At 44.5% G+C, this 27,998-nt stretch overlaps 1 protein-coding gene across 1 annotated transcript; it reads right to left on the bottom strand.

Annotated features, from left to right (window-relative positions):
- SETD2 (SET domain containing 2, histone lysine methyltransferase) lies at positions 1-27,982 on the bottom strand. The gene is made up of 19 exons (XM_078860306.1): positions 27,771-27,982; positions 27,177-27,305; positions 26,485-26,608; positions 26,274-26,351; positions 23,436-23,533; positions 22,704-22,842; positions 18,018-18,152; positions 16,945-17,073; positions 13,477-14,547; positions 13,301-13,355; positions 12,830-12,995; positions 11,976-12,357; positions 10,310-10,750; positions 8,240-8,389; positions 7,388-7,536; positions 6,063-6,174; positions 3,589-3,669; positions 2,271-2,372; positions 1-1,241 (listed from the first exon to the last, which is right to left on the bottom strand). Exons 1-19 carry the CDS (start codon positions 27,863-27,865, stop codon positions 1,077-1,079), a joined length of 3,801 nt encoding a protein of 1,266 aa, XP_078716432.1. The 5' UTR covers positions 27,866-27,982; the 3' UTR covers positions 1-1,076.
- Positions 27,983-27,998: the final 16 nt, after the last annotated feature.

The raw sequence follows: 27,998 nt of genomic DNA on the forward strand, positions 1-27,998 counted from the left end.
TATTAAGACAGAGCCCCAGACCTTTTATTTAAATCTTATTACATCAAGGTTTTGTACAAATCACAGGCCAGTTGAAAAATAATATTACAATCCATTACAAAAACACCTAACAGTTCCTCTTTTTCAGCACCAAGTCTAAGCAGGATTAACCAGTAAAATAACTTACATGAATTTTACTTCCCAAACAAAAATGCCAAGGAATGTGTTTATATGTTTGCACAAATTACTGAGTTAAAATGCTTCCTAAGTTTAAAACTTGTAGATCTTAAATAAAATCTCATGGATACCTGATTGAATTAAAATTATTTTTCTCAGTCACGCCATATATACGGATGCATCAGAATTATACTACAAGCGTCATGTGATGGTTAAGCCTGCCAAAGCGGGTACGTTACGGCCTATGAATTTACAAAAAAATGTGCGCATTGAAATCCAAAAATTTCCTTCAACACACTATTTAGTGTTTCGTGGAAATGATCTTAATTGACACATGGTTCTGTTATCTGTACACTTATCCACCCCCTGTAATTAACAATACTCTCCGTAAGCTACACGCTGCAGGCGAATGGGAACAGTGCCTATGAAGAAATCCTTTAAGGACACAGTGTAATACTGAGGAGCCCCCTATATCCAATCCCGGGCAAGCACCACAAACGGACAGGTGTGGTTTTGCCGTACGCTGACCGGACACGTACGGACTTCTCGTTACCGACACGCCGCCGTCATGCTCGCTGCGTGCTAGTTTACAGTAAAAAGGATTCTTTTTAGAAATCCAAGGATATAATTTGTAAAAATATTTTTCTTATTACAAACCAGATGTTAAAATTGCATTTATTTTACAGCGTATGTGCAAGGGCTTCCTATCTACAGTTACAATGCTGCTGCTTGGGACTTGCACCTGTACACAATGTACATTAACCCTGTAAAAAAAAAAGGAATTGACATGAAGAAACCTCAAGTTAAAACCCTTGCGCACATAGTGATTAAAAGAGTATGGGGAAAATGAATTGCTCTTCACTATCCAACCAAACCCTACTGACAACCAGTTGATATTGTTGAAAAATGAGAGCGCGCTATCACTCAGGGTCAGCAGGTTCATCCTTCGGCTTGTACACGGCCCCAAACTTGGTCATGTACTTCTTGATGTACTCCTTTGTCTTGTGTTTCACGTTCTCATTGCACTCCAAGTCCTCTGGGTTTTGACACAACTTCATCTCCTTGCTCATGACACCATGGGTGAGCTGTCCACACACAAGCACACACACAATTTGAATGTGCCTGAACTGAAAGCTAGTCATTGTGACTACGACTATGGCAGAATACAATATTTGCTTGTAATTACTGATATTTTATTTACTTTACTGTTACATGTATATTCCCATGTGCAACATATAAAGAAGAATGATATGAAAGTCATCAGCAGGGTGAGAGAGAAGGGCTGGATTGGACATTCTACAAGGAGATGATTTGATAAATAATAACATTCGAAATAATTAAAGTGAAGTTAATAAGAAAAAATCTTGACTTAAAGCTTTCTTGACTGCAGGAACACATATTCTATGGGTCTTTCGGTAAAGCCACAGATAGAAAAATAATAATAAAAATATCACAACGTTTCGATCGCAACAAAAGCAATCGTCTTCAGGTGAGAGAAAAAATTTGAGGATCCGGATGCTGGGGGAAGCTGAAGGGATGGATTGTAGAAATGAAGAGGGCAGAGAACAGAGGACTGAGGAGATGGCAGCAAATGACTATTTAAGACCAGAAGCAGGTGGATTGCTTCACTATTATGAAAAATCGCCTGATGATGCTGGATGTAATTACCAGCAAAACATTGCACTACTTAAATTGTAAATGTTGTGGATTTACTCTCCAACACACCGGTGGGCTGAAGTAGTAATTAATTGGCAGGTTTTGTTTATGTGACAAACCTTACTGGCTGTATCGGGTGATGGAGGGTTACCACACATTTATACTTACGTGATCTAACTAAAAAAACCTTTATTATGAAAAATTTTGGACGAGAAAGCCTACATCACCAAACAAGGGGTTTATTAGCCTTGGAATAACTGAGAATATGCAATAGATTTTGAAGGCATGGAAAGTGGACTAAAGCAGAAAATTACCCAAACAGATTTGATTTAATCTATGTATTGAAAATTAATGCATCAAATAGAAAACATTGAAATGTAGTCATACACGGATTTCCCTTGTTGAGAAGTAACTGCAAACAAAATTATATTTATTCATATTAATGTAAGATGTCGTACCTTGCGGGCCAGATACTTGAAATCTTCGGTATTTGTGATTTTTCCTATTTTACAGTCCGGCTTGCGGAATGCATTGAGGCAGTGCACGATAAGTTGAGACAGCTGCCAAAATGCACAAAAAAAACATGAGAAAAAAACGAGTTAAGGCCCCAGCATTTCAGATCTTATATATATATTTTCCGTTTTAAGTGGTGCTAGCACATCTCTCCAGGGAAGTGTGGTCAACACATGGGGATATGGCCCAAAACTGTGGAAAAGGTATTTCTGGCCTAATCTGGTGAAAAATTGGACTGTCATTAAGCCACATGTGCAAAAAGGACTGCAAGCCATGTCATGGTTCAATGGAAGCGTTTGCTCGCTTATTATCAGCGCACCAAGTGGGGAAACTAAAAGCATCATAAGGGTAGGAACCTCCTGGTTACAGCAGCCCACAGGGAATTATTGTGTCCGTCTGTCCTGCATCGAAAAATGGGAGGGGTGGGGCTGGGTGGAGAGGGGAGGGTGGGGAGGGGCTGGGTGGGGAGGGTGGGGAGGGGCTGGGTGGGAAGGGGCTGGGTGGGGAGGGGAGGGTGGGGAGGGGCTGGGTGGGGAGGGGCTGGTCACCCCGTGGTGCCCTTATAAAACTCAACGTTTAACCTACTCACGCCGGCTTGCGCCCACCCTCACAGTCGGGCATATTTGCGGAATACACCACGCCGCCGTTGACCCTGGCCATTGACCGAGCAACCCAACACGTTCCTACCAGCTCCCTCCGCAGGAGGAATGTGTTTAAAATAGGACTGGAAAATAGGACACAGCTCAGGCTCTCTTGATGTTGCTGTGAAAACAAGAAGTTAATTTCTGGGGCCACATGATGGCAGCGTGACAGCCAGGTGGACAGGTAAGCATCGTTGCATTGATGCGGCTGGGGAACATCATTAGATAATGGACTACTCTAAAGTTGTTAACGGTGCAGCCCTGAAATGTGCTCGCCCACGCCCCTTTTTGGAAGGGCCTCAAGCTCGAAGACGAGTCTACCATGGTGGCCAGATGTCGTGGAAAAGGCACCAGGACCCACACTTTACCATGCCACACACGACCTGTCGATTGACTGTGGTGTACACCCATGTATACTACTGGGTTGACAGAAGAAGGGAGGGGGTTCAAGACATTTGTTTCTACTACCACGCTGGGAGATCGAACCGGCAACTTCTAGATTGTTCTTCCACAATAAGCAACGCTCATAAACACTGCAATAATAGCACCTTCATACGAAGGCTCCAAGGGCCAAGAGAGTTACACAAGAGGTGCTAATATGACACAACCCTTGTGCATTCACCTCCTTCCTGAAAGTCTCCTTGTTTTTCTTGGCCAGCTCGCTGGACGTATCTGCTTCTGCAGTCTTGGGCTTCTTTGATGCCTGGCACGAACACAAACAATTAAAGATTAGCAAACATCAGCGGAGGCTCAAAAATACCTTCACCAAAATGAGAGCCAGATTAGATATTTTATAAAAGAGCATGTGACCCCAGGACGATTGCAGTTGTGGAAAAACATGAAATTCAGCGTATTGCTCTCAACAAACTCCATGCACGCATTGCACTTAACGTGTCTCATTCACTTTCTCATTTCCAGAATGTCTTGTCAGATGGAATTTTTCATATTGAAAACTCCAGCGAGCTCTTCCGAATACATGTTGTGAAATGTCGTTTTGGAAGTATACATTAGGGTGAGCCGCCTTGGTCAATATGTGGCTGCTGTAGTGAGAAGATGTGGGGGTAGGTTGCGGAGTGGGTCTGGGGAGCAAGCGCTGCAGCATGGTGGGTTAAGTTCTTTAAACATGTGCTGTAAGCTATGTATTTTTATCTCTTCGGATTACATCTTTCTCCGTTCTCTCGCTTATAACTCTCTGTTGAATACATCTCTCTACTTATTCGTGGCATATTTCACTTTCATGCGGGTTTTCCTTATTAATCCTCTCTCAATTTATTCCTGACCTGGGCCATCTTCTCCATGTCTATCCCAGAGTCAATTCACATACTGGTTCATCACTTGCAACCAACTTTGCGAGGGCTGCCTCTTGGTCTCCAACCCTTGTGCTCCCATGTGCACCACAATTTTTTTTAGGTGGATTCCCTCTCTTTTTACGACATGTTCTAGTGATCCAGGTTGTTGTTCAGCTTGTCTGAGATGGTGACATCTCTTTTCTCTCGACATTGTTAATTTTGCTATCTATGCCAGTGGCCCATAGCTCTACGCATCTTAATCCAATAGATCCACGATGCTTACTTTCTGACACCCTTGCTTTAATTTAAACAAATACACATTGAAAAAGTTGCCTATTAATTTTTTTTATACTGCTTTGCACCTGGGGCTTTTGTGCAGAATGCTTTTCTCGAGAATACCAAAAGACCAACAACCCAAATAAGCACGACAGGCCGTAAAAATGTAAAAATTACCACCCCCCCCCCCCCATTTTGAACCACATGTCTGCCAAGGGGTTCAGCGAGTGCTCTCAGTAACTCGCAGCAGGGAAACAAGCAGCCTGTGGGCTCCCACACTGCACAGCTGCACCACCACCACTGCCGGTGACATGTTGTGCCTAGTCTTGGCAGGTCAAAAAATTATACGCTCAAATGTGAAGGCAAAACAGATGGAAAGTCCTAGAAACCGCTGTTGCTGATGCATATTTAAAGGGAAAACATCACCATTGAGGCTTTTTACAACAACAATCGAAGTTTGATGTTGTCCCCCTTATTCCCTTGTGCTCCGCTTAACTGGTGGGAAGACGTCTTGGGCAATATCAATGTGGCATGCAGATGCTCAGAGTGGAGCATGCATATTTCATTAAAAGCCTCGTTTTAGAACACCAGCTAAGAGCGGGCCGGACATTTTACCAATACAGATCGGCCAGATTTGCTGAGCTCTACCCCAGTATGAAATGTCTGGGAATGTAGACGGGGGTGCCACTCAGTGCTGTTTGCTGCAATTATTCTCACTTGATAAATGTGTTTTCGATTTAAGGTCACAAAAAACCCCAAATAAAGCCTTTATTGGCATTTAGCACTCCCGTAACATAAGCACAATGCAAATCACATGGCTAGTGCATCAGCCCTTGCAGGAATTTCCAAAAGAAGTGGGGAATTTAAATAATATAAACCCTGTTGAAAATTAGAAACTCAAAGACGCAAAACGAATGCTCCCAAAAATGTAAAAAAAAATACATACTAAAAGTTGTACAAAGTTTTACGAATATGAATAATGACCCAAGATAAAAAAAACTACTGTAATTTAAAAAATCATCTTTAAGTCATAAGGAAACAGGAGTAAAATATAAAATTAAAATAAAGTAAAATACATATGCTCAGTCCACATACAGATTGCATCTATTGGGTCTGCTGTGAATTGAATGTGTGAACCTTTGAGTGTTATCCCCTATTATGGATGGGATTTCTCCAGCTTATCCAGTCCCCCCCCCCCACATGATAAATAACCATTATTAGCTAAACATCGCAATTCAGGGACCCTCCTTCAAAGAGTCTTGAGACTCAGTGAGAATTTTTTGGGGTAAATAATTGACAAAATGAATATTAACACAGGTAATTCTCTGGGGGTTTCCTGACTGAGCCTCTAAAGTTGCGTTGCGATTGGGGCCTAACCCTCTTGAAAAGTAGCCAAATTGATTTTAAAAAATCCCAAAACTTGAAAAAACAATCCAGTGGGGGGGGAAAAAAAGACAATTTGCAAATATATAAATCTTTCCATAATCCATGTGGGTGCATGGAGGAGGGAGGAGTGGGAGGCGGTCCTTGCCTTGGTGGGTGTCTCGTCGTACGTGGGCGTCCCCAAGTCCATCTCCGACTCGCGGTCACCGCCCACCTCGTCCGAGTCGCCCTCCCACGCCGGCGGGTCCCACTGAGTCACCCTGGAGCAAGGGGCACGGCACAGCGTCAGCACGCGAATGCGATGCAGGCATCCACACGCACCGGGCATTACGGCCAATCCCCAGCAACGTCGCGATTGCACAATTCACCTTTGTTCTAGATTTGAAGCTTTCGTGACTGCAAGGATTCATACTCTTAGGTTTTTTCGGTAAAGTCACGTAGGTAAAAATAAAGAATAATAAATAATAAAAATAATAGAAAAATTTATATAAATAAAATAAATATTTTATTTATATTATAAAAAATAATAGAAAAGATATTAAAAAATAAAATAATTATTTTATTTATAGTATTTTTATATTCTTCTTATTATTATTTTTTTTACCTACGTGACTTTACTGAAAAAACCTAAGAGTACCTTTGACCGCATGAGCCGGAGATCCCTCTTCACGTCACACCGACAGTTCCACAATACGTGCTGAATTACGCCAGGTAGGACACTGGTGGCTTGTTGGAAATGTGCACGCCGCGATCTTAGATGAAGATGCAACCCAAAATACAACAAGCTCTGATCTAGATTTCGGAGGTGTGCCGACACGCGATTTAAACTGTCAGTGAGAAATAACATTAAAAAATTACGGTTAGGCATGCTGTCATATAGCCCTCAAGCGATGTCATTGTGGTGACATTTTAAAAAGGTGTGGGAGTCACTGTGCAATAATTTATTTGACCATAAAATATTCACCTGACCACAAAACACTTGCCCGTGTAAAAAAAGTTTTTTTTTTTTAAATGAAGCTTCTCAATGGTTTCACTCTAATACACAGCCCAGGTAGTTATCCTGATTTTTTTTTTTCTACAATCTCACAAATAACACGGTTGAAAGGTGCACTACTTCTTTTTGAATCTTGACTTAAAGCTTTCGTGACTGCAGGAATTCATTATCTTTAGTTCTTTTGGTAAAGTCACGTAGACAGGTTCAAAGAAAAACAAAAACTACGACGTTTCGATCGTTTTCCTGAAGACGACCGCTTGTGTTGTGATCGAAACGTCGTAGTTTTTGTTTTCAGTGAACCTATCTACGCGACTTTACCAAAAGACCCAAAGAACATGTACTTCTTTTTGCTTGAACAAAATCCAGTTCGATAAAGCTGGAATACTTACGTTCAGCTTAACACAACTGTGGTACAATAAAAGCGCCCTCTCTATCTAAAGCACACGGCCAAGCGTGGCGTAACGACCGGCGACACTCACCGCGACACCACGTGGTAGTAGTAGATCTTGCCCTCCTGGTCGGTGGCCGTCCTCCAGTTTGGCGGCAGGCTGATGACCTTGGGCTTGGGCGGGGACGGCGGCGGCAGCTCCATGACGTTGCACGTGGCTATCATCGCTGTCTGGGTCGGCTGCGACAACAACAGGTGGAGACACTCCCAAGTCACCGCAGGCGACACTCGCGCCACGCACAGCAGGCACGACAGCGTTCAAGGCGTGATCACAAGTCACGGCGATGGTGATCCATCATAAGTGCCCAGCGACGCGTAACCTCCTTGCTACTTCGGTCTACTGGGGGCAGATATAAAAATGAGGATGTGTCATTGCCTGAAAGTACCTATTGCTTTTTAGTTGCGTGTGTCCATATATTTACACGGCCCTTTGTAAATTCACTGCTAGATGAAGGCTTCTCTTCGCTGTCGGTCGTTGGGTTTGGCTGGTCAGTGTGAGTTGAAGGTGGGGAAGGGGCCCAGGACTGGTTCAGATTTCAGATATCACTTGCCGCTGTTGGCCATGGCCAAGAATCGAACTTGGGTTCCCGGGTCCAGAATGCAGTGTGCTTTACAAATAGTAATGTGCACACTTTAGCGCGCTTCGAGTTAAACCGAAGAAATCCCCATAAAAACACATTACCTCAATGAGCTCGCGCCTGACTGATACCATATATTTCAAGATCCATCTTTTGATGCTTTGTTAACACGTACAAACGTTTAACTAGCAACCGGCAGTGAAATGACAAAGAACAAAACATAAAAAAACGCGTTGCCGCAAGCAATCGTTGGGGATGGAATGCAACAACTGCTCGCAGCACGCAAGGCCCACCACCAGCACTACCTGCTGAACGGTCTCCATGACGACGGGCTGCTGGTAAGCCACGGCGACGGCTGGCGCCCCCGGGGCAGCCTGCACCACAGGCTGGGCCGTGGCGGGGTAGTATTGCTGGCCTTGCTGCACGTAGCCTGCTCCCGTCTGCACATACGTGGCCTGTGCAGGACAGAGGGGTGGCTGTGTGAGTGCTGAGGAATCGTACAACTTACACGGGCAACCGCATCTTGGCATTGGCAAGTCCCAGGCTGGACGCACACAGGGGTATGCAAATAGCACTCAACGTGAGATGCGCGCAACTATGTTCTAAGGATAAAAAAACACTGCACTGTGCCCTCCCAGCCAGTGTGTGTGCCTTGAATGGCAGTGCAGTGGTTGATCGCACTTCGCTACGAACCCAGCGACCCGAGTTCGATTCTCGCTTAGATAACACTGGTCAACAAAAAAAAGCATTTTTTTCTGGCCTGGACTTTTGCAGCTGTTTTAGACTAATTTGAGGGTGCCAATTCCAATCTGATCTCAGATTTGCTCTATCACATCTAATTTTTATGCTATCGGCATACCCCATTTTCATTGATTTTACCCGAAATTAACTCTGTCACTTATGATTGCAAGTTGTTGCGAGTCAGCGACTGCTTTAGTGTTAAAATATGGTGCTGTATTTTTAGGATAGTGTGTTTATAATATCATTTTATGTAGATATCCACATTCATTTATTTTTCTTCTGCAGTTTTTATTGAAAATGCAATATTTGATATCTTTTATAGACAAAAACTGATGCCAGATTTGGAATCAGCACCCCAAAATTACATTAAAACCGTTGGAATACCTTATGCCAGAAAAAGTGTGTTGACCAGTGTAATACGTGCCGTAAACTTGAACCAATCCTGGGCCTCCCCTAGATCGACTCGGCCTTAATACAGACCCGGTGCGTAAACATCAAGACTGGGGAAACAAAGGTGGTGGGGGCGTGATAATGGCCACCCACCAACTTGGGTGCTGTACTGGCCTTCATAGGTGCCCTCTAGTCACATTTGCGCCAACAGTTTGCTAAAGGCTATACAGGGGATCTTTGTGAAAATGATAATTGTTGGCAACACAAAGCTTATCGAACTGCCATCTGCTGCAGAGAATAAGTAGTGTTGCGAGTGTATACTCGTACCCAAGCCAGTGGAACAATTTGACATCCACATGCTGTAATTGCATCAATTACCCATTGGGACAATTTTTGGGCATATCACATTGCACAGCATGACCAGCAGGCGTGAGATTACTGTTAAAACCCAGGACCGAGGCCAACATAAGCACCCGACACCCACGTGGGTTTAGGAGGGGAACTACATTTTCAGGCAACGTTTGTTCCTGCGAATTACACACGCATTAAAAGCACATGCTTTTACGCCATTTTAATGGCCGCATTTAGAATTTACAGCAGTAGTGCTCATTTCTATGCTCCCTAAAAGTTTCATTCAGATATTGAATCACTGCATTGTTAGAAACAGAAACAAATATTTTATTCCAAGATCAAGAACGACACCCATTACAATGTATGCCTTTTTTTGGCACCGCTAGGTGTTGAACGAACAAGCCCCTCTCTCTATTTTTCCCTCACTTCACAACCAGGGTTGGTGTTTAAGCAGGGCTCGCACGTGACACCCACGTGGCCAAGGCAACAAGCATATAAAAGCAGTATTGACTAAATTGGCAATATATCTGTGCGAAAGTTTGAGCATTTGATTCTCTCATATATACGTGGGTTTCCCGAGGCACTTAAGCTTTCTCACAAGCAAACAAGTTGAAAATATCTAACTGCAATTTGTTCACGCGACTGCTGCAACCACTAGAGGTCCCACATGCACCACTACCGGCAAAATAATCAGTTCCTGAACTGCAAATCCAAATCAGGACAATTAATTAAAATGGCCAGACGGAAAATCAGTTGCACGCTTCCCAAGTAGGTACACGGAGGGCCCCGTTTGTAAAGACACCAAAAGAGGGCATCAACACTCCGTGCGGGTCATGGGGGTTATTTGACCATACTTAATCACACAATCATCACAAACAGCTGCCCATGTTTACCTGTACAGCCTGCTGCTGAGCAAACTGCGTAGCGGCGGTGTACGCCGGCTGCTGCTGCGGAACGGCTTGTGCCTGGTACACGATGGTTTGCTGTGGCTGTCCGGCCGCCACATACTGCTGCGGGATGGCGGCATACGCGGCGTCCCACCCTGCCGCCGTCGCCTGCACCTGCACGCCGCCCGCCATCGCCGCCGGTAGGATGGCGGGATCCATGGCCAGCAACGTGGCCGTGTCCTGCGCGTTCGGGTATTGCTGCTGTTGAAGTTGTTGTTGCAGGAGCTGCTGCTGCAGTTGCTGTTGCTGCAGCTGCTGAAGCTGCTGCTGCTGAATCTGCTGCATGACAACGGGGAGAGGCTGGGCCAGGGCTTCCACTCGAGTGAGGTCCATAGGATCTTGAGCCACCTGCATCACCGAGGGGTCCTGCTCGTAGCACACAAGGACCTGCACGCAAAGACAAGCAGGAAGGCATTACCTGGCTGGTTCTATTTCACCGCATGCATCCTGATATTCAACATCGCGGTGTTTGAAGTGGTTTGAAAAATGTGCTGGTATACACAGAATAAAAAGGCATTCGATATACACATTCTAATACAAATATTTTAGTCACACTAAAGATACATTATGTATTATAGTGCACTAGACATACTCATTGTGTTTTTGTTCTTTTGCCAGTATGTCATCCCATCCGTGTTTTTGTTATCTTACCGCTATACATACCGGTGCATACCAATGTATAAAATTGCAATGTGGCAAAGTAACCATTACAACCACAACAATGAGAAAACCATTACAAGCAGCTGAAGTACATTGCATTCGAAGTAGAGCAACACCAGTCCATGTGGAAATGAAACACAACACAGCATATATCTGCCATGGAGTGCACTTCAATGCTCCCGTATCTATGCTCCCTGCCTTCACCAAATCGCTCTGACCAACGCAGTGAGGCAGAGCCGAATAACTCCAATTACTCAGACAGCATTGAGGCCCTTATGCAGCAGTGGACTGCCATTAATAGGCAGCTATTTATGTTCTTAGAATATCGTGCGCATTATAAATTACATCAATAATTGCCCGAGTATCTCAAATACATCACATCCACTGAATTACCCTGAGGCAGTGTAGTCTAGGGGATCCCAGAGGCAAGCATCCCTACAGGGCACAAGACACACGCAGCACTGTCCTTAATTTTGTTTTAATTGACCACCATGGGGGCCTGTGTACATGACCACCATGGAGGGCTGTACATGAAGTTTGTGCCCTCACTGGAACAGATTATAGCTAGTAATAGGTTTTTACCCTTTCAACTGGTACAAAAACTGACACCTTTATACAAAGCATCATGTTTGCAATAACCACAACACAAGCAGTCAAAATGCAAACAAAAAGAAACAACTCTGGATAGTGCATATCATTATCATTATCAGAGTTGTTTCTTTGTTTGCATTTTGACTGCTTGTGTTGTGGTTATTGCAAACATGATGCCTTGTATAAAGGTGTCAGTTTTTGTACCAGTTGAAAGGGTAAAAACCTATTACTCTATTTTGCCACTGGTAAAGGAGATGTCTCATAGACTATAGCTACATTATGGGCAGTGGAGGGCCCAGCCCAGCAAAATAGGGCTCTACATCTACTCGATGAATTCATAGGACATCATCGGTGAGCTCACCGGATTGCCCGCAGAGTCCACCTGCATGGGGCTGGGCGTGGGGAGGAGCACCTTGCGAGCGTTGACGTGCTGGCTTTGCTCCAGATGAGGGTGCACCGGGTAGCCGTGAGCGTAGCCGGGCTGGAACGCCTGCTGCTGCTGCAGCACTTGGGGCGAGTACGAGGTCATGAAGTTGGTGTCGCACGGCTGGAAGAGGCCCGCGGCAGCCATGGCCGCTGCGGCCGCCTGCTGCTGCTGCTGCATGAAGACCACTTGCTTCTGGGCCTCCTCCTCGGCGGCCCGCTGCTCAAACAGCCGGCGCCGCTCTTCCGTCGTGAGCTTGGGCCCGTTCGGAGGTGGCGGCGGCTTCCGCTTGGCAGGGGTTCCAAGGTCGGGGTCGTACCTGTTTATATATATAAAACAAAAAAAACAAATGCCTACCTCTTTGGAAAGGGTGCTCAGATACACGCATTTTCAACCCACTAAAGTGCCGAGTGTTGTAATTGCATCAATTCAGATTATAAAATGTATTCTTGTGCTTACAATACTTGCATCGAACCATTCGCGTGAGAATTAATTTAATATTACGCATAATGTGCAAATGACATGCACATATTACATTTAGGCAGATGGAGGGAACAAAATAATAACAGGAAAAATCGGAAATAATAGACAAAATAGATTCTTGGATCAAACAACAATTCTATATATTTGTATATAGGGAATTGTTGTCATAAACCTACCTTATTCAATCTGAACCACATCAGACTTTTGCCAAATTAAGCAATTGAAGAGCATACATGCAACAAGACAACGCAACAAGGTCCGATGTCCAAGAAAGCCACAAGTGACGCCAATGATGACATCAACTATACCTCTCTGCGGAGTGCTGCCTCTTGACCCCGAGTTTGTCGTAGGAAGAGGAGGGTGTCTGAACCTTGCGCTTCTCCCTTTCCCTCTCTCTTGGAGTCGATCTCTTGTCACCTGAATCTCGGGATGTGCTTTCTCGGTCCCGGCTGCTGGTTCCATCTCTCCCATGCGCTGCAGACAATTCACACGATTAACATTCGCTAACAATGCTAAGTGGAGGACAACAGAAGTCAGTGCAGCAAGATTAAATTGTTGTATTCTACTTCTACGCTCCCATGTAGTCTCCCCACCCTCACAAATCTGCACTTAGTAAAAGTGTCGCGAGATCAAATAATGTCCCACGGCATAGGAAGGCCTTCACTCAGCAGCGAAATGTCAAAAGGCTGTACAATAATGCACTCAAATTTACAATTTAATGGATTACAATCAGCACCTCAAAGCATATGAATGCAACGGTTTACCAAAATTCACGTTACCTTTTCTTCCATGGTCCGACTTCGGTCTGCTCTTTTTGGGAATCCTATACACTTCCTACCAAAACATGAAAAGCAACAATCACGTACACATTACGTTGGTTATATACACGAACTGCAAAATTAAACGAATGAAAGACAAGAGCATTATGAAGCAATAAGATTACATTTATTGATACCTTAAGGTCCTTCCAACTGTGCAGCAGCTTGGCGGCCAGCTGGGCGATGGTAACGGGGCTGTGGTGGTCGGGCTCTTGACTCCTCTCGCTCTCGACATCCGAGCCAGCTTCCTCCTCATCGTGCGAGCCAATCTCCCTGAGTGGCGCTATCGCCAGAGCGTCCACGTTCTCTGCACCGTCTTCCTTCTCCGACGGCTGTTCCGGTGCTGCAGTTGATTCGGGGTTCTCGACGGCTGCGAGTTCCTTCTCCTGGCAGGGAGTAACTGTCTGAGGTGGAGTTTCCTCACCAACCTCCACCTCCATCTTGACAACCTCCCCTTGATCCTTCATCTCTTCCTTCTTGACAGGATTTTTTTCTTCATCTTCTTTTTCAGTCTCTTCTTCTGGAACAGGCACAACCTCCTCCTTCACTTCTTTCACTTCTGTCTGTTCTTCTGGCTGCAATGTTTCAGTCTCCTCTTTCTCTTCTTTGACTTTTGTTTCTTCATTCTCAACTTTCTCAACTTCCGCAACTTTTTGCTCAAGTTCTTCTTTAGGTTCCTTTTCATCTGACTCAATCTTCTCTTCCTTTGGCTCTCCTCCCACAGCTTCTTGGCCTTTCACCTCCACCTCTGCCACGTCTTTCGGCTCCTCCTCTCCGTCAGACACTTTGCTCACGTCGGATGCCACGCTGTCTGTGCTGCTCTCGTTGAACAGCTTCAGCCTCCGGTACAGCCGCGTCTTGAGGCTGCCGTCCATCGCCTTGCTGCCGTCGGGTGCCTTGCCCTGGCCTTGGTCCGTCGGCTTGGCCACGTCGGCTGCCCTGCCGGCCTCTGACTGCACGGGGCTGCCAGCGATGCTCGTGGCGTCGAGTGTCTTGCGCAGCTCTTGCGAGCGACTCAGTTCGAGCGGTGCCGGGCTGTTGCGCGCGCTCATGGCCTGAGACGCGTTCTCGCTTGAGTAGCCGTCCACTTCTGCCGCAGGTGCCAGGCCCGGGCTGCAGCTGGCCCAACGCTCGATGACTCCCAGCACTTTGCTCTTCTCCAGGATAGTGCGGTTTGGAATGGGAAGGTGTTGCAACGTCTTGATGATCTGCAAAGTGCCACGACATGCCCAGAACAGCTTCTTTATTTGTTGTATGTAGATTAAACATGCAAGAGAGACACCGTTGAACCATTGTGATTAAGGAATAAATATGTTATAGGTTTCCCTCGCTTTATGGAGTCGACGCGTTCCAACAAATGTGCACACAAAGCGAAAGCGCATGAGACAGCTGCCTGCAAAGTAGCGCATACAATCCACAGAATGATGTCCCACGTCCGACCCCATATAAGTGTGAAATTTGGGTAGAAATAGGTTAGCCGCATCTAGGCGAACCCGCAGAAAGCGAGGGAAGCCTGTATTGACCCAAATGATCAAATTACCCAGAATGTGCCCAACCCTGTCTGATCTCAGATGCTAAGTATGGTTGAGCCTGGATTGTGCTGAATGGTGTAGGCTTACTGGTGGGCAGTAAACAGCAGTGCAACATAATTTATTATAGTACTGTATATCTATGCTCCCCACCTTCACCAACCCAAATTGCCCAGCGTGGGGAAATATGCTCAGATAATTTCCTTAGGTTTTTTCGGCAAAGTCACGTAGGTAAAAAATTAAAATTAATAAAAGTTAAATAAAAATAAATAAAAAATCACGACGTTTCGGAGGCAACACAAGCTTCCGTCTTCAGGTGGAACCGTCACAGCACGATTGCTGCATCAAGTAAGATGCAACAATCGAAACGTCGTGTTTTTTATTTTTATTTTACTTTTATTAATTAAATTTTTTTACCTACGTGAATTAACCAAAAAAACCTAAGAATATGGTTCCTTGCAGTCACGAAAGCTTCAAATCTAGAATTAATGCTCAGATAAGCCCAATTCCCACACGGCGGTGAGAGGTCCTCAATTCAGCATTGAATTGTTAAAAGGGCTGGTATATGCAAAGATGACATGCACCAATTAATAAATTACAATCAGTGTATAAAACTAAGATATAGTACAGGTACCCCCCGACTTGCGACACAGCTCGACTTGAGAACGTCATCCAGGAGCCAATTAGATCACAGGTGCGGGGGCCACCTCTACTTCAATTGTAATGCCATTAACATCACGTACTTTCAATTAACATTCACTATTGATCAAATATGAGACTGTATGTACACTAATACAAGTACCATAGTGCCTCCTTCTGGAATTTTTTTTAATGCAACACTGTTCAGCTGCGCTCATTTAACTACACTGTGTTATTGGCAATACCTTCGAAGTAGAGGTGCTACAATCTACCCCCCTCACCATTCAATTAATTTGCACAGTTCGGTATTTTGATTCAAAGATTTTTTTTTTTACATTGTAGTGAAAGTAGTGGTCTCTAGCCGAGGTCGCAATCGGGTACCCGATACCCGTACCCTACCCGATACCCGGCCGGGTACGGGTACCCGTTTGCGACCCTTGTGCGGCCGGGTATGGGTAGGCCGTGAGTCACTGGTGAGTAATCGTTTATCACTCATTTCGGGAAGGGTACGGGTACCCATTTGCGACCCTGGTATGGGTAAGGAATCAAAACCTGTTTGCGACCTCTGGTCTCTAGTAACTGGAAGGGCCATGTGCACCAACTATATACAACATAAATGAAGAGTGAACAGAGACAGATGTTTGCACACACGGCTTGACGCATGTCGTGAGTGTAAAAATAGATTTTAATTGAGTAATTGACCCATCATAATATCCCTACATTACACCGTTACTGTGATGTAATGCAGCACTGCAGTCAACTACCCCCGCAGTAGTAACCAGGTCACTATAGCAAATGAGATTATCCTTGTCTCTTGAGTTCTTACCTGGTTAAACTAATCCAACTTGAACATTACTGATCATGTGAAATTATACCACTCTGCTTTGTAAAAAAAAAACTCCCTCTCAGTGCAGTGTATAATTACACCAATATGGATGATATGTTGCAGCTTTTCTGATATCACCCCCTGTGTGAGTGATACCATGTTAATACACTCCTCTGGGTAAGCATACTGAATCTTGCTGGGAAATTGAAAAATACCATCACGTAATTGCAATCAATGCTAAACGAATAACTCTCAATTATCCGTGGGCTGGTTACTCAGGTTTGTGTATTAACTGTGCTTGGAAAACAGAAGTAAAATATTTTTACACATGCTAACGTTTAATTATTTTCTGCTCCTCACTCATGACTCAGTGCCCACATGACCACAAACATGTCGGCAAATCCACGGATTAAGAAACAACAAGACGACACGGCTTTACCCCCATCTCCGTAGGCAAGCAGTATTTTGCCTAATTTACATATGGTTTACATGATCTGCGTTTTTGCTTTATCCAGGCCTCCCCTCTCCCACAATACCCAGAGGTAATTGAGAGTCAAGTGTAATGGCAAGTAAAGTCATAAACAGGAAGGGAGCGTGGAGTTGGGGCGCACCTCAATCTGTAGCTTGGCGATGGTGCTGGAAATGCCTCGGATGTCCCCTGCCTCCGCCATCCAGCTCCACAGAAGCGGCAGCCCGTGGTATTCCAGGAAGTGCTTTAGGCAAGCTTGTGACTGTGTGTTCTGCGCGCACAGAGCCACGCGTTCGCGTCAAAGTTCAATACCTGTCTGGCGAAGCGGCAGGTAATCACACAGCCTGGCACGCTAGTTTACAAGATGTCCAGCCATTGCACCAAGTTGTTGCAGCTGTTTGGTGGCCCTAAAGCAAGTAACAGAACATGTGTTGTACAGTAAAACCTTGGATTGCGAGTAACTTGGTCTGCGAGTGTTTTGCAAGACGAGCAGCACGTGTATACGTTTAGTCTGCCGAGCGTCACGTGATCACAACTGATATACAAGTGCTTTGATATACGAGTGCTTTGGATGACAAACACGTTTCCAGAACGAATTATGCTCGCAATCCAAGGTTTGACTGTATTTGTAAAATTCTCATTTTATTTTCTCACAGAGTTAGACTGCAATGTGCACGGTGCCACATGGTATTTAGCCAGGCATGGTGGCGCATGCCGGTAATTCAATATTTAATATGGAAAGGTTGGTGCATCCCAATAGCGAGACCCTCTGGCGTGCAAGGTAACCAGATGTTGAAACTAGAGCAGGTAGCCCCATTAACCCATCTGTATGGTCCTTACAGTGTTCTCCCCTCATGTGTGGGTTCTCCTGGCACTGCAGTTTCCTTCCACATCAAAAACATTGTAAAATGTATTGGCCAGCTAGGCTTTTTTAAACATTATAATTGAATCTTAGCAACTCCCAATAACAATTGCCCTCGCAATGGTGGAAACGATAGATACACTTCCAGGGCTTAATTTCTCGCCGAATATTTTCCAGACTGCTGGTAGACTGGAGTAGGTGGGGTATGTGACTAGTAGCCACAGCCTCATAGTTCAAGGTATACTGTAAGTGTTGTACTAGGTGCCAAAATATATTCCAGGTTCCTGACCCAGAGACGTTTGAATCAATCTCCGTGTTACCACTAAACTAGGAGTTCGTGAAGAGCACCTCACCTGCAGGATCTGTAAACAGGTGTGGCGTTGCTCCATGGTTTCTGTGCGCACCATGAGCCGCAAGAGGCACAACACATCCCGCTGGTGAGTCAGGCCCTCTCCGCTCTCCTGCAGGCTCTCCAGCTCCTCGTCCAGCTGTGCAAAAGCATCCAACAATTAGCAATTCATTGAATCCCCACATCGGTGTCATACAATCACCAACATTACAGCTTTTGCACATGAACGTTCGGGTATGCACGATATTAACACAATGTGACAGTTAAAAATGTATCTCACCTTAATCATTGAAATGCTCAATATCAGTTAGCTTAGGTGAAGACATCCAGATGTTAGAAACACCCATGTGGTCACAGTGCCATAAACATGCCCTAGTGGTTTTCTGTTGCAAGGCAAGTGCTTTATATAGCCATTGAAATAAAATGTATGTCATGTTATGCAACAGACACGCAGTGGGGGGGTACATGCTCACATCATTTCAGTACCAATAATGTAAAGCTCACTTGGACAAAATGTGTGTAATTTTAGTATTCACTTTTTTCTGGAATACCATTGTAGTTTCCAGTATATATATTAAGTTTCCAGTGCATATATTAACCTCTGTAATTAATTTGTTGCCTTTCAATTTTGAGAATTACCTTTAAAAGCACAGATTCACAAAATTCATATAAAATTTTAAGTGGCAAATATCAATTAAAGCCAGTTCACGAGGGCAACTTCTTAACGTTTTATTACGTATATGCAGTACATTTGAAGGTATTCCCAAATTGGCAACATACTATTTCAAGCAAGATCTTAATCACAAACCAATACGAATCATTTTGCACATTTCATTTGGTATATTTAGCCAATGACACAGTTTGGTTTAATTGTGTATTTATTGTGTGTACTGAGCATCAATATTGAATAAAACACTCCAATGACTGCAATAGGACACAGCTGCATATTCAGACATCTTCATTATGCACAGGCAAAAGATTCTGCATATTTAATGACGCGTCTAGACCATTCACCGTGCCAGATAAAATGTCCGACATCACTTCATTGTAATGCATTAACACGCAACTGGACCCATTGTAAAACAACATGCTAAAATACTGTGCAGTTAACTGGACCACATTCAACAAATACAAATGACCAATGTTACGTACTAATATAAGTCTTATGGTCCACTTGCATAATTGCACTAAAACAAACACATCATTTCGTAAACACAATACACATCCATCTACACCCTATGCAAAAAGGGGAAAATCCATCATCATCTCTGATTCAAATGACTATAGCAATGATCAATAAGCTACTAGCAATTGATTGATAAGCAGTTTTATACAGCTTGGACTGCACAATGTACAATCGTCAAGTGCAAAAATTCCAACTGGCATAAATTAAATAAAGAAAATGTAGATATGAAATGAGGAAGTTGCTTACACCACTTCTTATTGGCGGCAAACCGAAATAAAACGTGAAGTTGCAAGGTTGCAAATCATAACTTCTAAACGGTTAACGGTAACCCAATGCACAAGCACAAAATCGCCTTCATTACATTGCCAGTGGTTAGTCATGGCATTTTCATAAGAATTTAAATACACGTATATAAATATGTTAAATAAAAAATGTTTGTGCGTGGCAGCAGCAGGACATATAATCAGTGTTGTGATGTGCAAGAGGAAGTTGATTAACGTATTAAAATGCCACCTCTGCAAACATGTGCACACGTTTAACAACGGCAAACACCTTCACTCCTTTACACCATTGGAACAGTGCACATACATTATCAGAGTTGTGTTTTTTGTTTGCATTATGGCTGCAGGTATTGTGGTCTATGCAAACATGACTCCTTGTAAAAAAGGTGTCAGTTTTGTTGCCAGATAGAAGGGTAAAAAACCACTTATCATAGTTTTTACTGGCAAATGAGGTTCCAATGGTGTAAATGCTTACCCCGAGCTCTCATACTCTGATGGTGCATTGTCTTTGAGTTGTGCGCCTTTTGGCGTCATCTGGTCCGACCCATGTGAGACTAGGCTCTAAGGAAAGCTGTCTCGGGTGTGGACCAATCAACTTCAAGGACAGTGCATATATTATCAGAGTTATGTTTTTTGTTTGCATTATGGCTGCAGGTATTGTGGTCTATGCAAACATGACTCCTTGTAAAAAAAGGTGTCAGTTTTGTTGACAGATAAAAGGGTAAAAAAACAATTATCACCTTCCTCCTTTTCCTTCACACTGCAACTTCTGACACTAGAACGTGCGAGTACTTAGAAAAGTTCCTCTCGGCATCGACGTTGTTCAGTGGAATGGACAGGCACGCCAAGGCAACACGCGAAAGTTCAGGGAACGTGTTGGACAGATTCCTCCAAAACAAAACTGGAGCGGTCGGCACAAAGTTGCTTAGGTTATCCAGGTACAAGCGGAGCTGAGTGTGACCTGCCACGCTATCCTCCAGCAAAGGGATAGCATTACAGATTTCTCTCAAATCAATTGGCAGGACCCTGGCTTTGGCCGGGTCAAACACACGGCAGGCAGACAGGAAGCGAGCGGCGGGCTGACTAAAACAGCAAGGGCTTTCAAAGTCCAGGTACTGCCGAAGCCGAGTGGCCGAATCGAAGAGGGCATCGGCAGCCGTCGTGGGTGCCAGCTCTGCGACAGTCTGTGCCCACAGTGCGAGATCACGCAGCTCGTCAAACACGCACGCCGACATGCTCCGAGTGCTCTCGCACTTTGCGAGCGTCTGTCTCAGCCTGGTGGTGTATGTGTCCAGCATTTCAAGTTGCTCTTGCACGGTATGGCTCTGAGCCAACTTGATAATTCCCTCCATAACAAGGCTTCCGCTTGTCTTCTGCTCGCACTTGAAAAACTCGATGCAATCGTGAAGGTGTTCGCGAAGGTAATCGGCGGAATCGAACAAGGTGTTCCACCGAGTCATAACAAAGACTGGTGGAGTTGTTGGAATCACACCTTTACCTTTTAGGAAATTTCTGAAGCGGAACTTGCGTGCCGGACAAACCGTAAACGTGTTGTTTAAAGCGACAATCAGCTGATGGACCTCTTCAAACTTGTTCTGCCAAATCTCACTAACGAGGCTCAATATGTGGGCTGTGCATGTCACATGAACGGCATTGGGAAAGATTGCCTTCAGACTCCTCTCCCACGCTTTGTAAATATAAGTGGCGTGATCCGTCACAAACGCAGACACCTTATCAAAGTCGATGCTCGCTTTCTGTGTCGCCCTGAGCACAGCTTCACTAACGGTTTTGAAGTTGGTTCGTTCTAATACACGAGACTCGATCAAGTAGGCCTTCAACTCGGTCTCGTCAATAAGGCTGGTACCTTCACTCAATAAGCTAGGCACTGCAATTATGTTTAATACGTAGCGATCATCGATGTCTGTTGTCTCGTCGGTGACAATGGCAATGTGACGGTACTGGCCGAGTTTCTCCTTGAGTTCCCTCATGTGAAATTCATACACTTTTGGTAGATACATGCTCCTCAACGCGGAGGCTTGCGGAATAATGCCAACAATCTTTAGGTTCTGCTCCAAAAATTTGTGCAAAACCGGATGGTCCATTTTGTTTAGAGGAATGTTCGCCGCGGCAAACGCCTGGACGAGCTGCAACACTCGTTCCAGCCGATGCGTTTCCTTTTCCCTCCGCTTTGCCAATTCCACCTCCGAAATGTGCTGCGCGCTTATCATCGCGGGGCCCTCGACCTGCTCGCACTGGTCCAACTTGTACTTGGGTACGGTAGTCTCCCAGTGCTTCTCGAGCGTGCTTTTCCTCATGTGCTCCGCAGGCACAATGTATAAAGGCATCTTGCCGTGAGCGTTCTGCAACACGTGCAAGCCAAGACACAGACGGCGCACGCTCAGCCTAAACGAACGATGGAATTGGCTCCACCCGTTACCACATGCTTTGCTTTCATGAGGTCAAGGGTCCGAAAAAATGTGGGGGAAATGAAATGTTGTTGACGCCAATGAAAATGCAACAACAAAAAAACACGAGATAATCATAGCAAGGAGGAAGGGTTATGGCAAGTCACCTTGTACTAAAATTAACTTAGGTGGTAATGGTTTGGTTTGGCATGTTATAACAAGCTGATTTAGTTACCTAACAAAACACTGAAGTATCATAATCTGTGTGTGTTGATGTAAGCTAAACGTTACTGTATTGTTTATAAGTAAGTCACTTTTGCCTTGTGCTTATTTTTAAGGTTTGAATCGTACACAAAAAGATGGGTAACATGAAAAACACCGCAGAAAAAACGCCTAAATTCTGATCATCAGCGCCACATGATCACAAGGCTTAACAGCGCTGCTTATACAAATCCACCACCTGCAGAACGTCAAATACTCGGTGCAGCCCGGCAGTGTGCAACCTTGGGTTCTACTAGTTGGAAAGGGTCTGAGAGGCAAGGTTTTAATCAGTTTGCGAACGAGGGTAAACGAACGCTAGGCAACAACTCGGTGAACGGTTTGCCACGTACACGCTACCATGCCATCTTTTGCTCCCAAACAACGTCGTGTTCACGAATACGACGCAATACTTGCAAGAACGTTGGTGTCACTTCGGCTAAAGTGACGTCACGTTCGCCAAGCTTCCACGTGACCGTCTCAATGTGGCCTGTACTAAAACAAGGTTGCACACCCCTTGTGTAGCCAAACAAAATTACCTTCATGTCAGCGATACTTACCGAGTCCTTTTTCCTCGTGCGATCCTTCTCCTTTGTCCGCTGACCCTTCCCCACGGATGAACGCACGCTTGTGCGGTTCTCCCCGCCAAGCACCCCTCGGCAGTTGGCGGAGCCACAGAAGCATTTCTGGGCCTCTTTCCTGGATGGTGATAAATGGCCTCATGAGTCGTGTGCGTCCTACACCTTCCCAATAATTAACTGACTGCCATTTGGATGAAGGACTCCCCATGCCGTGTTCGTCAAATGAATTGTTTGACAACACAGGTTTCTGAATGAGGCCTCAAAAAGTTTCAGATATCACTCCCAATTGATGTTAGTTTTAGTTACGAATTCAGGGGTGGGTTATTCTGATATTTTCTTAACAAAAACCTGTTATTTCCATGAAGATCAACTTGAACTCTTTTACATTTTTTTTCTATTCTTATAATCGGTTAAAATACCCAAATTAAGCCACAAAGGACACTTCTGGATTGCACAATCCAAGATTCCAGAAGTTACTGTATAGTACTACACTGAAAGTACCCGGCATGTGATGTTCCTGTGCAGCATCGAGACAGCTAACAGGTCAGCAATGTTTTCAATGTGGTTCAATCTTTGGAGATTTGGGAATTGGATTAAAAATATTTTATATAAATCAATTCGTAAGCATCCCCCAAAAAAACACATTATATGCAGAAGGTATAACCACACACATTAATTCAGGGATACACTGTACAAAGCAAATATACGTACCCGTATCGCTGGAACTGGTAGTCGAAGGTCAACTCCGTGCCAGCAGGGACTAACCTCCTGCTAAAGAAGCCAACTCTCAGCTGACCGTTCACCGTCCACTGCAATATGGCAACAACAGAGCATCCATCAAACATCTGCTCGCTCATTCACTGCAATCGTTATTTCTAAATACAGCGATACCTTGACTTTCGTCGCTTCACTCTTTCAGCCGTTTTCAATTATACCCACATTTCAAATTTCGACCACGTGCTTTCCTCTTTAGTCCGATTTCATCCCTAAACTTTCCACGACGTTCGCGCCACGCGCCATCTTTCTTATTCAGTCTTTGAATATAAGTCGTTCAGTGAGCATCTCTTATATTTACGTTTATTCATATATTTATACTGTACTTATTTCTGTGATTATACTGTAAACAATTCATAGTTATTTTTGTGATAACAGTATCATACTACAGCGTTCCTAGTTATTTTGGTTATTAGAAAACACGTGTACAGTATTCATACTGTGCTTATTTTTGTGATTACTGTAAAATACTTATTTTTGTCCACAAGAGGTTTTTTGGGTTAGATCACGTGTTGTTAAAACCCGCTACCACCCGACACAGCCAACTAGTAAGGGTTGTCACGTAAATAGAACGTGCCAATTAATCAATAGTACAGCACGCCAGTGTGTTGGAGAGCCAAGCCACAATATTTACCATCTGATTGTTGGCTGTGTCAGGTGGTGGAGGTTTAATGACACATATTTAAGCGATCTAACCCAAAAAAACTCTATTATGGATATTGGTCGCGAAAGCCTACGTGTTAAACTAACACATTTTTGTGCTTTAATATATTCATAATGGGTCCTAAGTGTGGTGATAGTAAAGCTAAAAGAACCCATAAGGTTTTCAATTTGCAGGAAAAGCTTGACATAATCAAGCTTCCAGAGCAAGGCTAAATAAAGGTGCTGCTTTCACATTCGTCCATTTATTACATTTGTCCTTGTTCTGGTCCCTAACCATACGAAAGTGCAAGATATTCCTGTAGAACCATTTGGACCCAACCCTGCTGACCTTCACATCAAGGTCATGCAAATCATCTTATCACAATCATCTTGGGTGGGGGCTTAAAAGCAAGGCACGAAATGTATAAAGTTACTATGTAATTGCATGCCTGCTTTTTGTTCTCTACCAGTATTATGAAAGACTGACTCTTTACAAAGATCCCCCATATAGCCATTAACAGACTGTTGGGGCAACTGCTGTTAAGCGATCACTTATGAAGGCCAGTACAGCTAGCACAAGGTGGTGGGTGGCCAGCACCACACCCAGCCACATTTCCCCAGTTTTGATGTTTACACACCGCACCAGGTACTTATTTAAGGCTGGGTCAACCTAGGGGAGGCCCAGTAACGGTTCAGATATTCCTCAACAATGGTGGCTGGAGAGAGAATTGAACTCGGGTCGCAAGTGCGCGATAAACAAAACTACCACTCCCCAAGCTTAATATAGCACACACAAGCATTCAAATTTCTTAAAGTTATGAAAGTCGTTAGTTTCATGTACACACCGTGTAACATCTTATGTAATAATACGCAAAGACGCTTTTCTTCTGTAACATTCTGCTGCTTGGTCGCGGTGACGTCACACACTGCAACCAATCAGGGAGCCCGACTGGATTAATTAACATAATTTAATACTTAGCACAATCCCACACCGCTTGGAGTGTGTATGCGTGCGTGTCACGAGCAGCAGTGCAGCGGTTAGGGCTACGCTGCGCAACAAACCCGGCAACCAGAGTTCGATTCCCTGCGCCTCCCTGAGGTCGACTCGGCTTAAAGCGAGTACCCAGTAAAGTGTGTGAACATCACCACTGGGGAGACAAAGGCAGCTGGGCGTGGTGCTGGCCACCCACCCCCTTCGTGTGCCGTGCCGGCCTTCATAGGGGCTCGCTAACAGCACTTACCCCAACAGTCTGTTAAGGCTATACAGGGGATCTTTGACTGTGTCTTCAGAACAAACCCCCTTCGTAAATCAAGGACTGCCCAAACCCTCGCAGAACTTCCGTGGGTACCTGCTAGTGGATATGTAGTGAGTTCAACTGAGTCGCAGACATACTCTTGGAGGCAACACATTTATTAACACCAACACACGGGGTAACTGCCCCTTAAGAGAATAACTTATGGTAGTGACCACCAGGCTAACTATACTAATTACACCATAACTAGCTACAACAGACCGGACCACAGCTTGGGTCCAGGTCCACGTGTTGGAGACTGTAGGATGTAGAACGTAGACGAAGGTTTCTTCAGGATGAACAACAGCGCCGGTCCCTCTGGGGGACCCCGCTTATATCCTCTGCGGCGTAGCTGGCTCCACCCTTGGCCACGACCACCTTCCAGAATCCTCGAGCAGGATCTCAACCCTGACACGTGACCACCCCTAGCCCCCACTTGGGGGCCCCTGTGTAGACTTAACCGGTCACGTGTCCTCTGGGGTAAACCAGAGTGCCACGGCCCTTAGTAACCCCATTTCAATGGATGGCACTCCCACACCCTATCCTGTAGGGGTCGGCACTGCACGCCAAGCGTGGTGCCATCCAGCGCTATCGATCAGCGCCCACCGAGCCCCTCTAGGGCCGGTACTGCACCCAGATCCTAGTGGTGTCTGCGATGTCAATAAACCACACACAGTGCCTCTCTAGGGCCGGCATTAGTGACATCCCGCGATGTCACTAGATATATCATGACAAATTGGCAGGAAACAATTTTGTATGCAAAAAAACATAACATATTGTAAAACATCATCATAGCTGGCTTATAAAAAATAAGAATTACACAATTCAAACATATGCATACCTTTTGTGTTTCACAGTTGGGATCACAGCTGTGATTCATAAACCTTGAACAATTTCCCTTCAGCGTAGCGTCTATGATCTGTGAACATGATACACACGAGTAAAGATACAAGGTATCACTGTAACACTTTGTATTTGCTCACAATTGCCTTGAATTTTCTTAACTGTGTGCAACATTCTGTATTGGCGCACACCAGAACCGACAGTGTTACCTCCTCATTCTTCAAGGCCATGAAGTAGAAGTGAATGTTCTTGTTGCGCGCATACTCTTTGGCCCTCGTTTTGAACTCCTTGTAGTCAAGCACTTCACCGCAGTACTCGAGAACAAAGGTGCCTCTGCACGTTACAACACAAAACGACCATTGGTGAATATCGGGGGGGGGGGGGGTCTTCATAGCCTTTTGACACTATTCACGCGGTGAGCAAAATACGCCATATATATCAGCTTACCAACACAAACCTGAATTATACACAGGATAAATGTAATTGTGTTTGTTTCATTAAGTTATTGAACCACTTGTTATTTTAATTCACAACAGATATTGGAATTAGGTCACGAAAAGATCTAAACACATTTCCTCTATTTCATTCTGACTTCCTGGACCTGAAAATGCTTGAAGTAGTTTCAAGAGAAATTACGTAACTAATTGCTACATTTGTTTGCAAGAAATGTTCTTCAACTGGTGAGCTGAAATAACAATAGTGGGCTCATTAACCGTTTGTACAGATGACCATGTAATGTTACGTATATTTCGTGTAGTAGAGAGTCTCAAGGTTGAAATGCAACAAGATTGCTACATGTCCTAACTATAAGAACATCAATACTGGCTGTGAAAACCTACGTCTTAGGGTCACCCAATACCAGTTCACCACGAAAGCATCTGATTGCTTATGGACTACTCACGCTTGTAGGTCTACGGAGGTGCGAAGGCCCCAGCCTTTCTTGTCCGTCTTGAAGACCTCCACCTTGGCATACTCGCGCTTCTGAAACCTCCGGTTGGTGCACAACTCTCCCGTTGGACAACGTGATGAGCTGCACCAGAGACAAGACACCATGACAACATATTCAACAATTTAATCCTCCAGATGAACACCAATGTGCAAGAGGCTTTTCGGAACTTTGGCTTACATTACTAAATTATTTACAGCTTGTCAAAAGCGGCGCAGCAGTTAGCATACTTTGCTATATGAAGCCACTAACTATAGTTCCGATGCCCAAGCACAGCTATCAGGAGGGGGGGGATGATACATGAACTTGGCAGCCCCTTCACCAATCCACACTGACCGTCATGGAAAACTATGGTCAATCACCATAACCAACAGGAGGCATTCATCTAACGGTGGATTAATAGGCCATAAAAATAGGGTATATAGAAATACAAAACGTGAATTTATTAAAGCCACAATTCTCAAAACAGTCAAGATAAATATTCAGAGCACTCATTTAAATAGAAAATTTTGTGTCTGAGTGTCAATAAGATAAAATAAATGTCCTCACCATTCAATCATGAGCAGGCGATTCAGACAGTCCTCTCCGCACGCAACCAGTCCCTGTTCTCGCTCCTCCTCCGACATGGAACATTCACACTTCATTTTCTTGATGTCTCGATGAGATTTTGATTTTTTCCTGGTTTTAAAATATTAATTACAATTAGAGACACATGGACATCGTGCTATTCTAGGGAAAAAATAAGACTGCCAGGACTTTCCAAAAAGCCCACATTAA

The sequence above is a fragment of the Lampetra fluviatilis genome, chromosome 10 (genome assembly GCF_964198595.1).
Source record: "Lampetra fluviatilis chromosome 10, kcLamFluv1.1, whole genome shotgun sequence".
In the NCBI taxonomy this organism is placed as follows: domain Eukaryota; kingdom Metazoa; phylum Chordata; class Hyperoartia; order Petromyzontiformes; family Petromyzontidae; genus Lampetra; species Lampetra fluviatilis.